Below are 15,065 nucleotides of genomic sequence, written 5' to 3'. Positions count from 1 at the left end.
GTTGGAGATAATGGCAGCTCCCGGAACATTAATACCAGAGGCTCCCCACTGCTAGCCCCCAACTGTGTGCTGGGGGGGCGGGGGGTCTGCAGGAGGGGCTGGGGCTGCTCTCTCACACATCTCCTTGCTTCTGCGCAGGCAGAAAATGCTTGTGGGATGGCATGTCCCAGCTGCCCCACTGCCTCCCCTCCTTCCCCTGTGCTTCTCTGACTCTTGGTCTTTGGGCTCCGCACGGTCCTGCCTGTTCAGACTCTGCGCACCTATGTCACCTGCCGGAGCTCCACACAGCCTAGCAGTTTACTCCCCCTCTGTGAGCTCCAGGCTCCTGCTGTAGGAAAGGACATAATCATCCCTCTTTCTCAGCGTGGTTTTTTGGGGACCTGCTTTATTAGAAGCCTGCTTTGTAGAAACCACTGCCCTATGGGGGGAATCCTGTCTGTGTGTGAGGGTCCCTAGGACTCAGTCTTTTGGTATTGCCTGTTCTAGGGGCCTGGAGTCTAGGGACTCACAGCCATTGAGCTCCTGAATTGGGGACGCTGCCCTGGTCACATTACTCTCACAGCCTGGGGACTCCTACCTGCAACAGGGGGCCAGCGAGGCCTGGAGCGGTGAGCAGCTTCCCTGGGCTACCGCTCTGCCTTCCCGGAGATGTCACCTGTCGAGGGCCCTCCTGGACTGGTGGGGAGCCTCAGCCCTTACACACGGGCCCAGAGGGTTTGGGCCTCGGACTCAACTCGGGTCCCAGCTACTCATCTGGCCTAGAAGAGTCCGTGGCAAGGGGGCCCTCTGCCTAGGACGGCATTCCCATTACAGACTCTTATCATCAGCCCACTTGAAGGGATCCCCCAGCTCTCGGTCTTAGAAAGAGGCTGGGATGAGACCATCAGCCATTGGGCTCTGCTCCTCACGCTCCGATGTCCTTCATCCCATGTCCCCCTGCCTCCCTCTGATCTCTCAGAAGCAAAGCTGCTAGTCTCCCGTTGACCCCCATCCCCTCCCCAGCAATGGGGTCCACATAACCTGCCCCTTGAAAAGTGCGGGTCCCAGACCCAACTCTGAAAAGATGATCTAACCCTCCCTCCCAAGAAATTAAGATTTAAACACCACTGACCTGTAAGACACATGTAAGAATGTCTAAACAGTTTTGACCTTTCAGTGCTGAAGGTCACCTTGATGCTTTTGTTTAATAGCAAATCTTTTCTTTAAAAAAGATTTTTTTCCTAGGCACCCCATGTGCTTGGTCAGGCTGCTGGGTCACCTAGTATAGGAACAAGGGTTCTGTGGCCCAAGAACTGGGCAGAATCTATCCACTCCATCCCCCTTTGTGGGGTATCACGGGGCAGCCCATCAACATGTTAAAGGCTCTGATAAGTCCTAGAGTAAAGGAACCTGTTTACCAAGGCTTCCTGGTGTTATCTGGCCACAGAGCCCTTTATTCCCCCACACATAGTGACCTCCAACCCAGTCTGTTTCTTATAAAATGCTGGCCTAGAATTCTCTAGAGGGTTTCCCCACTTCATCAGGCAAGTCGTGCCAACTGGAGGGTACCAGGAAGCCTGGGGGCTGTGGGGCTGGCCAGGTGCTCTGAGTGGTGGTAAGTCACTGAGGTCCCATCAGCTGGGTTGGTCTGGGAGCGGGCACGGAAAGTGTGTGCCTCCCTGTGCGTGCCGAGCTCAGCGGGGGCCCCAGGCACCACAGTCTGTGCTGTTTGGCAGGCCCTGGGGCGGACCCCTCACCTTACTGGCTCCTGGCAGCAGGTGCAGCTTGACGTAGGGGTCTGCCAGCCCGTTGTGGTCCATCGGCTTCAGGCCCTGAGTGGAGGGGAACGGCAGAAGCTGTGAAATGGGAGCTGGAGATATAGAGAGCAGCCAGGGCCTCCGGGCGCCTCGCAGGGCACGCATTCCTTGTCCCCAGGCCTCCTGGCTGGGTCCATTCAGAGGTCCCCTGCAGCCCATGCTCTCAGAACAGGGAAGATGCCTCAGTGCTGGTGTGCTTCCCCTTCCCCCCAAATGTCCTGGCCCTGGGACAGGGGTCTCAGGGTGTCTTTGTCAGACCAGCCTTTCTCTTTCTAGTCTCCTTTTCGTGAAGGCCAAGTGACTCCTCCTTTTCTGAAGGAGGTTCTCATTATCCTGCTTCGGGGAGGCCCTTCTTTCTTCCAGATTCCCCTTCCCCCCACTCCCCAAATATGGGGACTTCCCTCACTGACCCTACGTCCACATGACCCTCCGTCCACTCATCGCCAAGGTTCCCCTCTTTACCACAGGAAAAGGTTCTGGGTCCTGGAGACCAGCCTCAGTTTCTCTCTGGATCTGCCACAGCTCCCTGCTGGCCTGAATCCGAGGAGGCCACACAGCGTGGCTGGCCACGGAGGGTCTCTCCACAAGATGGCACCCCTCACTAACGCGGAACGACCAGTCAAGCGCACACAGCCAGGGAACCAAGGGAACGGAGAACAGACGGGGGCTTAGCTGACCTCATGACTGCTCTGAGCTCTGAAAATTGTGCTTTTTCTTCTGCGGTGGTTCGCAGGCGTGCGGGGCAGCAGCATCACAGAACTGCCCAGCCAGCCTCCCAGGAGAACGGAGGCGCTCACCCCCCACCTTGGTTTGGTTTGAAGAGCGGCAGGGGGGCGAGGGGGAATAGAAGGGGCTGAGACAGGAGGTTGGGGCCTCCAATCCCCCCTGCTGCTCTGCTTCTGGGAAGGAGCATGTAGGCTTCAGAGCCAGGCTGACTGGGGCCCAGATCCCTGCTCCTGCTCGCTTAGCCGGGGAAGGGGTGGAGGTGCTCTGTCCCCAGAGCCTCAGCTTTATGGTCTATAAAAGGGGTTACTGGTTCCTACTTCCCAGAGGTGGTCCAGGAGTAGAGGTGGCGATGGTGACAAAGGACTTAGCCCTAGGCCATTTGTGCCCCTTCCCCACGTGTCAGGCCCCTTGGAAGATGCCAGAAAGGTGGTGGAGGATCAGTGTAGGGCTCTCTGAGCTGTGTGGGAGCTGCTGGGGCTCCATGGCCACGTGTGCCCCCATGGCAAGGAGGTGGCCCTCCCAGACTCAAATCCCTCCTCTCTCCCTCACCACCTGTCCCTGACGTGCCCAAGACTGGCCGGGTGGTCAGCACTGTCCCATCCCTCTGGGCCTGAGCTCCAGGGTGTCTGTGTTTGTGTGGGCAGGGCTGGGCCCCTGCCACCAGGCAGTCCTCCAGGACGGCGGCTGGGACTGAGCACTTACAGGGCTTGCAGCCACCACCCAGGCAGGGTGATGAACCTGGTTCTGCTTCCCTGCAGGGTAGTGGCCAAGAAGGGCCTGGCCGCCGTTCCTCCCATGCCTGCACCAGCCCCACCCCTGCAAAACGGGAACTCAGCAGAGAATGACCTGGAGAACAGGGCCCTTCTATGGCTTGGGGTTCTCTCCTCCCCCACCTCCAAGGCCATGAGTGACACACCCCAAAAGACACTCATGTGCACACAGAGACCCACGTGTGCCCCACCCCTTCCAACCCCACAGTCCTTCTAGAGCCTGGGTAGGGAAGGGAGAGCACACAGCACAGAAGGGGCCTGGTGTCTGGGATGGTGCCTGGCAGCAGATGCCCATTCCCAGTTCCCAAGCCTGGACAACCTCTACAAAACTAGGGGGAAGGGGAGGGAAAGAGCTCTGCCCGGGCCCTGCAGGCTGCCCTCCACCTTGGCCCCCTGCCATGGAGTCACAGTTCTCAGCTCCTTCCCAAGAGGCAGGTCTGGAGCCCTGGCCTCACAACCCAGGCAGCTCCTGAGGGGAGGGCAGGGCCAGGACAGCCGGTGGGGGCCTCTGGGGTGCCTGAAGCAGACACCGCTGTCTACCACAGTGGCGGTCCGGGTGTGCTGGCCGAGGCCGGGTGGGGACATGGGACACAGAACCAGGCAGCCGGCCCCTCAGGGTGGGCAGAGCCCTGGCTAGGGTGCTGAGGGGCACAGAAGCACACAGCTGGGATGGACCGTGGGGTCTGGGCCCAGGCGGCTCTGCTGGAGGCTCCTTGCTCTGAGCCTGAGCCAGACCCCTCCATGGCTCTACTGGGAGTCCCACTAGGCCGCGCTACGGCCCTTACCTTGCGCGAGAACATCAACTTTGGCACCTTCCTCCCAGAGGGATGGATGCAGGGGGCGAAGCGAACAGCATGGCTAAAGAGAGAGCTGAGGCCCACCAGCCCAAAGGGGGAGATGCTCCCGCTCAGGCCCAGAGACCCAGGAGCCAGACTGGGGCCCTGAGCCCACAGGAGAGGACTCTCCTGCCTGGAGGAGTCTGGGGTGCTGGGAATGGCAGGAGGCCAGAGGCAACCAGTCCAACCCCCCACTTGGCCACCAGGACAGACCAGTCACCGCTCCCCTTCCCGCCCCCTTCCCACAGCCCCTCCCCAGCTCTGCCCCCTGCTACTCCGCCTTCCTTCTCTTTCTCTTCCTGCTTTTTTGCTCTACTCCTTCCCTGAAGGTCTATCCAGCAGGGTTTTTTTTAGAGCAGTGAATTGGAAAAGAATTCCCTCCCTGCCCTGCACCCACAAGCAGATGCCACAGAGCCTGGACAGGAACCGGTGGTGAGAACAGGCCTTCGGACCTCAGCCCCTCACCTCCACCCAGGGCCCTGGACCCCGGGGACCGTGGGGGCTGGCGGGGGCCTACCTTGGCCTTGCTGATAGTGCAGTGGAGGGCGTTGTTCTCCTGGTCATAGAGGAGGCTGAAATCCAGCGTGCCCAGGGCAGCTGCGGACAGAGGGCTCAGGTAACTCATCGGCCACCCAGTGGGCGGGGGAGGGTCACCCACCCACAGCCGCACAGCGCCTGCCATTAGCAGAGCACCTAGTACATGCAAGCCCTCCACCCAGTGCCCCAGTCCCACCAGCCCTGGGAAGTGAGCACTAGCCCCCTCAGGTTCCAGAGGAAGGAGAAGTGGAGGCTCAGTGAGGGGGGCTCAGCCCCTGCATGGTGCTGGGGTGCCTGGCCTGTGGCTGGTCCAATGTTGTACTTCCCTGTACACTCAGCTAAAGGTTTCTGTCCTCCTGCCCTCCTTGTGTAACCGTCAGTCTTGGTCCATGCCTTGGTTTCCCTGACCTGTTAAATGTCACAAGTTGGGGCACCTGGGTGGCTCAGTGGGTTAAGCCTCTGCCTTCGGCTCAGGTCATGATCTCAGGGTCCTGGGATCAAGCCTGGCATTGGGCTCTCTGCTCAGAAAGGGAGCCTGCTTCCTCCTCCCCCTCTGCCTGCCTCTCTGCCTACTTGCGGACTCTCTCTCTCTGTCAAAGAAATAAAATATTTTGGGGAAAAAAAAAAAGTCACAAGGGTTGTGTGAGAGGGCCTTGAGAGAAGCCCTGGGGCCCTAGCTGGGCTGACTGGCTGATCCACCCCCAGCAACCCTCAGGACTGCAGCTCCCCAGTCTCTCTAGTCCCTTGGGGGATCCAGGGCAGGCAGCAAGGAGGCAGCTAGGTCCTGGCACTGCTCCCAGCCAGCCTCTTAGAGGCAGTCTATTCCCTAGGGCTGGGTGGAGCGTTCAGTGGTAATTGGGTGCACCTGTAGCCCTCGGGGGCAATCACACAGGGTAGCTGTGGCCAGTCCTGTTCCTGTGGCTCCTGGCGTAAGGGCGGGGGTTGCAGGTGTGGGGGCAGGCCTCAGGGGCAAGTCTTGGACAGCAAGTTGCGCACTGACAGGAAGTCTTTAGAAACCCAGATCCTGCCAGACTGCTGGGCTGCTCAACTGGCATCCACTCATTCATTCATCCATTCTTCTTTACCAAGCCTTAGCATAATCAGGTGGACTCCAGGGATGAAAATATCCCTAAGGCGGGGTTCCTGCCCCAAGGAATCCTATGCTATTCTGCCCCATGACGTAATGGGAGAAACAGATGAAAAGAATCAGCCCTAGCAGAGTCTGGTGAACCAGGAGTGAAAGGGGTTCAAGGGATACGCCTTGCCTGGCTGTGAATGGGGGCCACCAGGGGAAGGCTCCCCAGAGGAGGTGATGCTTCATCTGGGCCATGAAAGATGAGTATGAGTCGGCCAGCGCATAGGGGTGCCCAGGGGGAGGGGCATCAGACCTTAGGCTGGTTGGAGGAGGGGGGCTGGGCACTGGGCGGAGGCTGGGGGGAGGGCGGGGCTCTGTTCTTCAGGCCAGGGGCACCCAACATGGTTCTAGATTCACACAGAGCTCAGCCACACTCATCTCTTTACATCTGGTCCATGGCTGCTTTTGCGTGCCAAGGCCAGAGCTGAGTTGTCGGCCCACAGATCCCTGGGATCCTGTGGGGGTGGTGGGGTGGGAGGGGGCAGTGCTAGCATGGCAGCATTTGGCTTTGCGGAGAAATGGGCAAGTGAAGGCCCATGTGCGTGGAGCTGCCCTTTATTCCGAGGTGCGGGCACTGAGCTGCATGTCTTGCTCCCTAGCTCCTGAGACAGGGTTAGGAAGGCACCTGGCTCATCTCTGTCCCTGCACATGTAGGGTACCGAGACCGGCCCTCGGACACCTCACCCCGGCGGGGGTCAAGTCCTGGCCGCATGCCTCCTTGCTGTGTGACTTTAGACAGCATTTGTGCTCAGTTTCCTCATCTGCAAAATGGAGACACGATAGTATCCGCCTCATGGCATCGTGCTGTAACAGCCCCTGGGCTACAGAACATGCTCAGTACGTAATTACGGAAGGAGCAGACCCATCCAGGGGATTTTCCTAGATAACCGTACTTGCCCCCTGAGACGCCTTCTGGAATGAACTCATTACAAAGTGGATCACTCCCTCCCCGCCTTTGTGAAGAGACTATACAAACGGTCCCTTACACCCTCCTGCATGACCTGAGTCATCGCTACGACCACGACGACTGTTCTGGGTATCACGGTGGCGGCCCAGATCCAGGGATCCCCAGCACGAGGTTTTCCGAGGTTTTCTCCATTTTTCTGCCTCCTCCTTTGCCATCAGCTTGAAACTTCCTCTTAGAATACTTGCCTCTGATTGCACGAGTAGCCCGCCTGCCTTTATCAATAGTCACTTGTTTCTTCTACACAACCAGGTGCCAATACTTGCCAGAATTGTGCCCAAACTCTGAGTCAATAGGCCTTGAGGAGAGCCCAAGTTGCTTTTCCTGAGTCGAGTCCATGTGCTTTGGTGCCAACCGTACCTGGCCCTCTGCGGCCTATATCAGGGCTCCCACCTGTGCAGGCGGGCAGGTGGGGGGTGCCGGAAGGGACCCCCCATGCCTGTCACAGCGAACACAGCCATGGGCCCAAGATTCTCCAGGTCCATGCTTAGACAATATTTTCCAAAGCTGTCGGCTTGGCGTGACGGTCTGTCGGTCTGCGGTTCCGTTCAGGCCTACTCATGGCTTGTTCTCTCAAGACGTCCACCTCCAGAGCGGAGGGCCCTTCGTGACATCAGCGAAGAGGGCATGTTCAGTCCACACGGCAGGTCCTGTCAAACCAATCTGCCTTCCAGCTGTTCACAGGCTCGGGATTTGGTGATGCCCATGTGTTAAGATACACACCCTCCAACCCCTGCCCATTTCCCGCTCTCAGAGAAGGCTAGCCAGCCAGATGGTGGGGGTCACCTTCTCCCCACTGGGAAACTCAGACCCTGGAGAAGAGAGGAGCCCCTTTTGCTGGCGCCGCAGGCATCCCTGTTTAAGGAGGGCTGACGCGGCTCGGTGAAACGGACACCCGTCATCCATTCCCAGGAAGGAACAGCGCACCCAGCGCCCCTTCACACAATGTGTGATTTTTTTTTTTTTAAACTCAATGGAGGTTTTGTAAGAAATAATAGTTTATTAATAGAAGCACGGTCACCATTTTTAGAGATCTGCTGGTGGTGGAGCTCTCTTAGGGATCTTACAGTCCAATGTCTTCATTTCCCATTCAGCGAAATGAGGCTCAGAGAGGGAAGGTGACCTGGTCAGGGTGGCCCAGCAGAACTAGACACAGAATCCAGGCCTCTTCACTTCCATCCTGACAGTTCCTTTCTTAAGCCTAGTGGCTTCCAACATTTTTTTTTTTTTTTTGTCTGCTACTTTGTAAAGCTGAAATCTTAGGGGGATGCCACAGAGAAACAGAGAAAAGCAAAGCTGCTCTCAGGGACGCGGGGGAGGGGCAGTGGCTGGGCTGCGATCTTAGAGGGGTCTCTGAGTTGGATACGCAGTTGTGGGCTTGTGGTGCAGGTGAGGAGGCCCCAAAGGGCAGGCAAAGGGGCTTGTCTGCGTGAGACACAGGGTCCTGCCCTCCGCCCACAGAAATCACGTGTCCTGGCCAAAGTTTACATCCTTGGAAAAATAATGAGGGTAAGTCACTAATGGGCCTTGGAGAGTTGTCACCCGCCTGTCGATAATTATAGAGCTTTAATGGGGCTAATTCAGAGAAAATCAGGCTCAAGCCCCGGTCAGTTCCTCTAAGGCCAAATACCCCTTTACTCTGCTGATGGAGACTGACAGCATCATTCTGACCTTGGTTTGCACCTGAACCTTCTTCACCCGTATACCCTTGGGAATAGGAAATCGGTGCTGGTTGTTTTCTTCCTTCCTTTCTCTCTCTCCGTAAGAAAAATGTCAGCCTCACAAATAGTTTTTAAAAACTGTGGCACAGAACCACAGAAAATTGGTCAAGCCTGAGTTGAAACCATTTCATAGTTGGGGAAACTGAGGCGCCAAACCAAGCACTGCAGGGGGTACAAAAAAGAATGAGTCATCTGTCCCTGCTTCCCTGGAGCTCAGAGGCAGAGAATTAGAACTTTAGGGCCCTCAGAAGTCTATTCATTCTCTTGCTTTCAATTATTCAAAGGTTCACCACTGCCTCCTGGACTGAGTTTAACCTCCTCGGTGTAGCATTCAAGGGCCTCTATGATATGACCACTCTGGTCTCAACATGGATCTTCCCCCTTTCTTCAGCCTCTTGACCATGGCACCTCTGCTGGGCTGTCTCCTCTACCTCTACCCTTGCACACAGCAGTCCCCCCACCAGGAGCACCTCTCTTTCCTCCTTCTACTCAGCCAGCCTGCTTCCTCCTTTCTCCCAGGCTCAGAGCAGAGCCTTCTCTATGGGTAAACTCTGCAAAATAGCACTTCCCATTTGGCTTCCTGCCTCCCTGTTGTCACCGCTGGGCTTCTTGCTCATCTCGGTTTCCCTGAACTCCCTCTTGTCAGAGACCAAGTCTCAGGCATCCGTGAATCTCGAATAGTACCTGACATACAACTGGTCTTATAATGTTGAGTACCTAAAATTATGGTCTGAGAGCAACATGTCTGGGCTCCACGGAAGGGGATGCAAAGCCAGCAGGGACTGAGAACCACTCCCAGCTGAGGGCCTTGGGGACAACACTTCCTCCACTCCATCCCTGCCTCCAACGGCACCACTCCTGACCCCACCCAGCATGAATCACACAGAGGCAGGTGTCCGCATGGGCATGTGATGCCATTCTGGCCAATGGGACGGAAGGACAGGTCTCCTGCGGACCCTGGGAGAGCTTTCCTTGCTTTTCAACTGAGATATGGGCAAGGAAACTTGTCCTTGTCAAATTGAAGATCTTATGGTTTCATGTGACACCTGGACCTGAAACGGGAATCCAGGACCAGGAGGGAGGACACCCTAAGGAGAGCAGAGCATGGCCGAGGGGAGAGGCAGACAGAGCCATCGCCTTTGAGGATGCCAACGAGCCACTGCCTACGCTTATCTGGGTGTCACATGATCCCAAATGTCCCCATGGTTTATCACACTTGGAACTTTCTGTTACTTGCAATCCAAACATTCTAGTCCTTACAGCTTGGAAGAAGGACCTGGGTTTCCACAGGGGGAGGCTGGGCGGGAGACGGTGGGCAGGGGAGGGACACGTGCAGATGGTGGGGCCCAGGGCCCGGCTGGGGGACAGCAGGCAGCGGAGTCCAGCTTGGCCAGCCCATACTGTAGACCAGTGGGAGGGAGGACACGTCTAACCCTGACATTGACTGCCTTTGGCCCCTATTAGATCAGTTTGGAACATGTGAATTTGATGCTTGGGTCTTGAGGTGACTTAACTAAGGACAAGATTTAAAGAGAAGGTGGGGGAAAGGGTCGAGTAGAAAAAGTCTTTCATTCTCAGCCTTGGACAACAGAGCAACCGCCCTAATTTCTTTTTGTTAGAACAGAGATAATCCAATAATTAGGGCAGCAAATAGCATAACCCTGGCTAAAGCCGTAAGGAACCATCTGGCTTGAATCACTTAGGCTAATTCTTGGGATCTGGTTGTCAGAGCCTAGAGGGGGCCCCGGCCTGGGTATGGGCTAGGGAGCGGTTCTGTGGTAGAACCTGGTCCCACCACAGGAAGGAGCCTAGATTTCTGTGTTCCAGTGCCTGCAAAGTCTGCTCAGCTGCTGATGGGATCCAAGACTCGGGCGGGCTGCTCCTTGAAGGGGTTGAGGGGGCCCAGGCTGGCCCTGGCTCAGCCACACACCCTCCTCCTTAGCTCTTTTCAGCAGACTGCCTGGTGATATGAGTGTGGCCAGCCTTCCGTCTGGGCGGGCAAGGCTGTGTCCCCCATGGCCCTGCGCTGCCAAGCTCAAGTGAGTCTGTTCCCTGTGAGGATGGGTGAGCTCCCTGGGTCCCGAGCCCCGGTCCTGTTCCCCTTTGCCCCACTCTCTGCTGCAGGGACAGTGCTCAGAGAAGGAAGGACTGGAGTTGATGGGCTGGAGATGAGGCAGTGGCCTGAGTTTGGGACTTTCGGGCCTCCTTCTTACGGGAAGGGGGGGGGGTGTTTAGGGAGAGTCCAAAGAAACGACAGGATTTCTCACCATGTAACAGTGTGTCATCAGAGGGCCCTTGGTGGCACCAGGAGGGGCGCCTGGAGTTCCTGTGGAAGCTCTGTCCTGCCCCATTCACTCTCTTGGTCCAGCAGGAAAGATGCTGGAAGGGTAGCAAGTTCCTTACCCTTTCTTGTGGAGGTGGTATTGGGTTCAGGGCATCCAAAGGGGTGACTTGGGTCCCAGTTAGGGCCTGCCCAGATTCACAGCAGATGAGAGGGTGCTATGTGCCCAGGGTGCTAGGAGCAGGGTGAGGGGGTGTGGTGGGAGAGATCCGGGCACAGCCCTGAGGGCATAAACTCTCCCGATCCAATTTCCCAAATCTGGCAGGAAAGTGAAGGGAAAGGACTGTTCACCTCTAGGCCCGGGAGGGCAAGGCCTCAGCACACCCGGTGCCGGCCAGAGTGAGGAGATCCAGGCCCAAAGAAAGCGCACAAGGGACAGTCCCCTCGGCGGAGGGCGGACAGGCCTCCCTAGGTAGGACGATGAGAGGTAGGTACCTCCCCCAGTGGTGCTGGTAATCTCCACCTTCAGCTTCCAGAGACACATGATCTGCTCCAGGCCCCTGGCCCTAGGCCCACATGAGTCCTCAAACCAGGAGCGGCCACCCTCGCTGCACTGCACGCGGGAGGACCCCTCCGAGCGTCCCTCGGCTAAACCCGCGAGAGACCCCTGCCCAGAAAGGTCCACCTCCCGGGCCGGGCTGGTGTGGCCGATTTGAGAGTGACGCGGCTGGGGCTCCAGCGGGGCAGGAGCCCTAGCGAACAGCGCTACCTCCCAGCCCCACCCCCATCTCGCGCCAACCCCTTCCGAACCAGGCGGCAACCTCTTTGGCCTCGGTTTCCCCTCCACTCCCGGTTCCCGCGCGACAGGCACCTTAGAGACCGGAAAGGCGAGGAACGCCCGCTGGCCCTGCCCGGCCTTAGCCCGGGGGGGACCCCTGGCGCCTGCCCCCTCCCCGGGGCTCAGGGCTCAGCCCGGGAAGGAGGAGGTGCGGGCTGGGGGCCCTTCCTGGAGGTGGAAAGCGGGCGTAACAGGTGGGCGAAGGTCGGCGGCCCGGGACAGAGCCGCGGCGGGGTCCACGGACGCGGGAGCAGGAACCGCCAAGGTTTTTCCAAAGGACAAGCGGCCCCGCGGTCCTCCGGTGCTCGGCCCGGGCGCCAGCCGAGCCACTGCGCTCTGCGGGCCGCCGGGCCCACTCGGGAGGCCGGCCCAGTCCCAGCCCCCGCGCCCGCCGCCTCCCGCCGGAGCCCGGCCCCTCCGCTGCGAGGCCGGCCCGCAGCGGGCTCCCGGGCGGGGAGGACCGCGCGGCAGGCAGCAACTGGTGTCTCCCCGGGGCGCAGCTCCGCCCTTCCCGGGAACAAAAGCCGCCGCCCGCACCGGAGCTCCCCGCCGGCGGGCCGAGAGGGGGCGCGGCGCGGGTTCCGAGAACCGGGCCCCGCAAATGGGACGCCCTCAGGGGGCGCCCCCAAACTTCCCACCTCTCCAGTGCGGGTCAGGGAAGGATCGGGGCTGGGTCTGCAGGGCGCGCGGAGGGCGCACGGAGCAGGCGAGGGACCGCTACAGGCGGGGGTGGATACCGGCGAAAAGGGAGACCGCACGGGGTCGGGGGACCCGCGGGGTCGGGGGAGCGCGCCAGAGGCCGGGCCGGGGGAGGGGACGGGAAGTCGGCGAGTTGGAAACTTACTGCAGTCGTCGGACTCGTACCCGTCGGCGTCGGGCTCGTCCTCGGGCGGCTTGGCGGGCGGCCGCGCGGGGCTGGGGCCGGGGCTGAGGCCCGGGCTGGCGCCGTAGGCTCCGAAGAGCTGGTCGACATCCTCGTCGTCGTCGCGGGCGCCGTCGGAGGGGCTTCGGCGGCCCGCGCTGGCCGCGGCGGGGCGCGCGGGGGCGTCCGGGGGCGCAGCGGCGCGGGGCCCGGCGTCCGGGGGCAGGCCCCGCGGGAAGCGGGGGAAGTAATCGGATATTTGCTTGATGGGCCGGATTGGGCCGGGGCACACGTCGATGGCCATATGCTCCTGGATGCTGATGGTCGCCTTCTCCCCGCGCCGCCGGAGTGTCATGCAGGCAGCACGGCCCCACCCGGGCGCGGCCCGGCCCCGGCCCGGCGCGGCCCCGGCCCGGGGTTGGGGGTGGGAGGGGGTGCGGCTCAGCAGGCCCGGCTGGGCGCGGCGAGGGCTGAGGGCATCGCCGGCGGCGCCCCCGGACGGTCCTGATGTGGCTGCTGCCTGCACGGCGGCGGCCGGCTAGTGAGTGCCGGGGGCCGGCAGGCGGGGGGCGGGCCCAGCCCGCGTCACCCGGCAGCAACCAAGCAGTGTGAGTGTGCGGGCTGCGCGGGCGGGCGCGGAGCGGAGCGGAGCGAGCGGCGCCGCACTCACTCGCGCTGGCACCGGCGCGCGCACACCCGCGGGCACCGGGCGTCTTCCACTCGTGCACACCGGCAGGCCCGCCGAGAAGCCGAGCGGGGAGCCGCAGGACGCACACTCGCACGTTCCCGCTCATGCTAGCCTCCTGTGGGGTTCTGTCCGCTCTCACAGGACACACGCGGGTGTGCCAGATCTCACCCCAAGCACACAGGAGCGTGTGGCAGAAGCGTCCACCAGCTCACACTTGCAGGACACATACATGAACATGTATCCGTATGGGGCTGGTTGAGTTTGCTGTGGTACCCTAAGCCCCCAGCACACACCTGCCTAACAGGATAGCAAACACACCTTTGGAAGTGATGGGGGACTCAGAGCACAGCCCTCCCCTTTCCCCACATCTACAGAACTCACGGCCACCCTCCTAGGAGTGTGGGGACAGGTTGCTGACATACTAGGAGGACATGTACATCCTCGGTGGTCCAAGGTCATTGTAGGCACAGCCTGTTCACACTTCCTCTCAGGTCACATACAAGCACACACTCTCTGTAACTCTGAGTCAGTCCCTCACTTGGTCAGTGGAGGGCCCTGTCTCCCCCCTCTCCCCATGGGGACAGGATGGGTAAAAACCTTGAACACAGGCTGTGGTCAGGAGAGGGTCCTGGGCAGAAGACCCCTTCCCAGTGAGTGATGGATGAGGCAGAGGTGGGGAGGCAGGGCCTCGCCTGCACAAGGACTCAGGCTCCCCCACACAGTCAGAGAACTAAACAAATCTGGACAGCCCAGTGCTTTCCGAGAACAGAGCTCTGTTGGGAATGGCTGCTGCTTATACAGGTGTGTCTCTGGAAAGCCTTGGGCCAGGGCAGAATCCTGTTTACTCCCTGGTTTCTAGGGACGTACCGGCTGGATCCCTTCCACGAGTCTGAATGAGGAGTCCCAAGTCTGTGTCCCTCCCTCCACCATAACCCCTTGAAAGGCTGGGGAGCAGAGAGAAGAGAGAAGAGGCCTTTTCCCATCACTTCAAGCTGCTACATTCTGAGATCTTCGATGTCTTTGAACCTCAGTTTTCTCATCTGTGAAATGGGGCTAATTCCAACCCACCAGCCTTATGGTGAGACCCCTGAACAGAGGTGCTCGATAGGGTTGGCTTTCTCTTCTCCCTTCCCTGGGGAGACAAGTCTCACTGGTGGGAAAGGATGGAGAACCACATGCTGTCTTGGGTCGGTTCTGCCCTGGATGGTGCCAGTCACTGCACTGTATCAAGAACAGTCACAGCGCTCACTGCATTGATTCTTCACATCATGCCTCGTTGTAAACAGGATATACTGTTCTCATGTTCAGGTGAGGAAATCAAAGCTCGGACTTATCCTTAGTGATGCCGGCTTGTATCAGAGCTGGGATGAGAAACCCAGTTGTCCTGACACCCCCTCCTCTGTCTCTTCCTCCCCCACCCCTACAAAGCTCCAGGGGTCAGAGCAGAGCTGGAAACACAGGTTAAATGTTGTCCCCCAGAGCTCTTTCTGAGCTTCCGGGATAGAGACAGCCAGAACTCAGGAGGAAGAGGAGGGGAAGTGGGAGGGGCCAATAGTCTCAGGGGTTATCTTAGGGGTGAATGACTGGCCTGGAGGGGGGGCCCTAAGGACCCTCTGGGATCCTGGTAGGAGAAAAATTAAGCCTTCGAGGGGTCAAAGGCCAAGGGAAGGACAGAAGAGCCTGGAAGCCTAACATAGTGGATTTCTCATTCCTGGGAATGCTAAGGGGATTCGTCCTTAAACAGGCACAGAGTTACTTCTGTCCCAAGATGGCTACTTCACAAAGTGATTATGTAATGATACGGGTATTAAAATACAGACAAACTGAAGCATCATTTCATAATTCTTTCACTTGAGGAGAGAGAGTGCTGTCATCTTTTCATAATTGGGGAAACTGAGGCTTCAGGAAGGC

General features: G+C 59.1%; 1 protein-coding gene across 1 annotated transcript in view; it reads right to left on the bottom strand.

Annotated features, from left to right (window-relative positions):
• The window catches only part of DOC2B (double C2 domain beta), a 31,638-nt gene extending 18,507 nt beyond the window's left edge, over positions 1 to 13,131 (bottom strand). Inside the window, exons 1-3 of the mRNA XM_059148389.1 lie at positions 12,449 to 13,131; positions 4,646 to 4,725; positions 1,737 to 1,811 (exon numbers count right to left, since the gene is read on the bottom strand). Coding sequence (XP_059004372.1) covers positions 1,737 to 1,811; positions 4,646 to 4,725; positions 12,449 to 12,821 — 528 coding nt within the window. The 5' untranslated portion in view covers positions 12,822 to 13,131. The remainder of the gene's footprint in view (positions 1 to 1,736; positions 1,812 to 4,645; positions 4,726 to 12,448) is intronic.
• Between the last annotated feature and the right edge of the window lie 1,934 nt (positions 13,132 to 15,065).

The sequence above is a fragment of the Mustela lutreola genome, chromosome 15, assembly GCF_030435805.1.
Source record: "Mustela lutreola isolate mMusLut2 chromosome 15, mMusLut2.pri, whole genome shotgun sequence".
NCBI classification, from domain to species: Eukaryota; Metazoa; Chordata; class Mammalia; order Carnivora; family Mustelidae; genus Mustela; species Mustela lutreola.
Note: the sequence above shows the minus strand (reverse complement) of the source record. Positions and strands in the feature narration are given on the sequence as shown.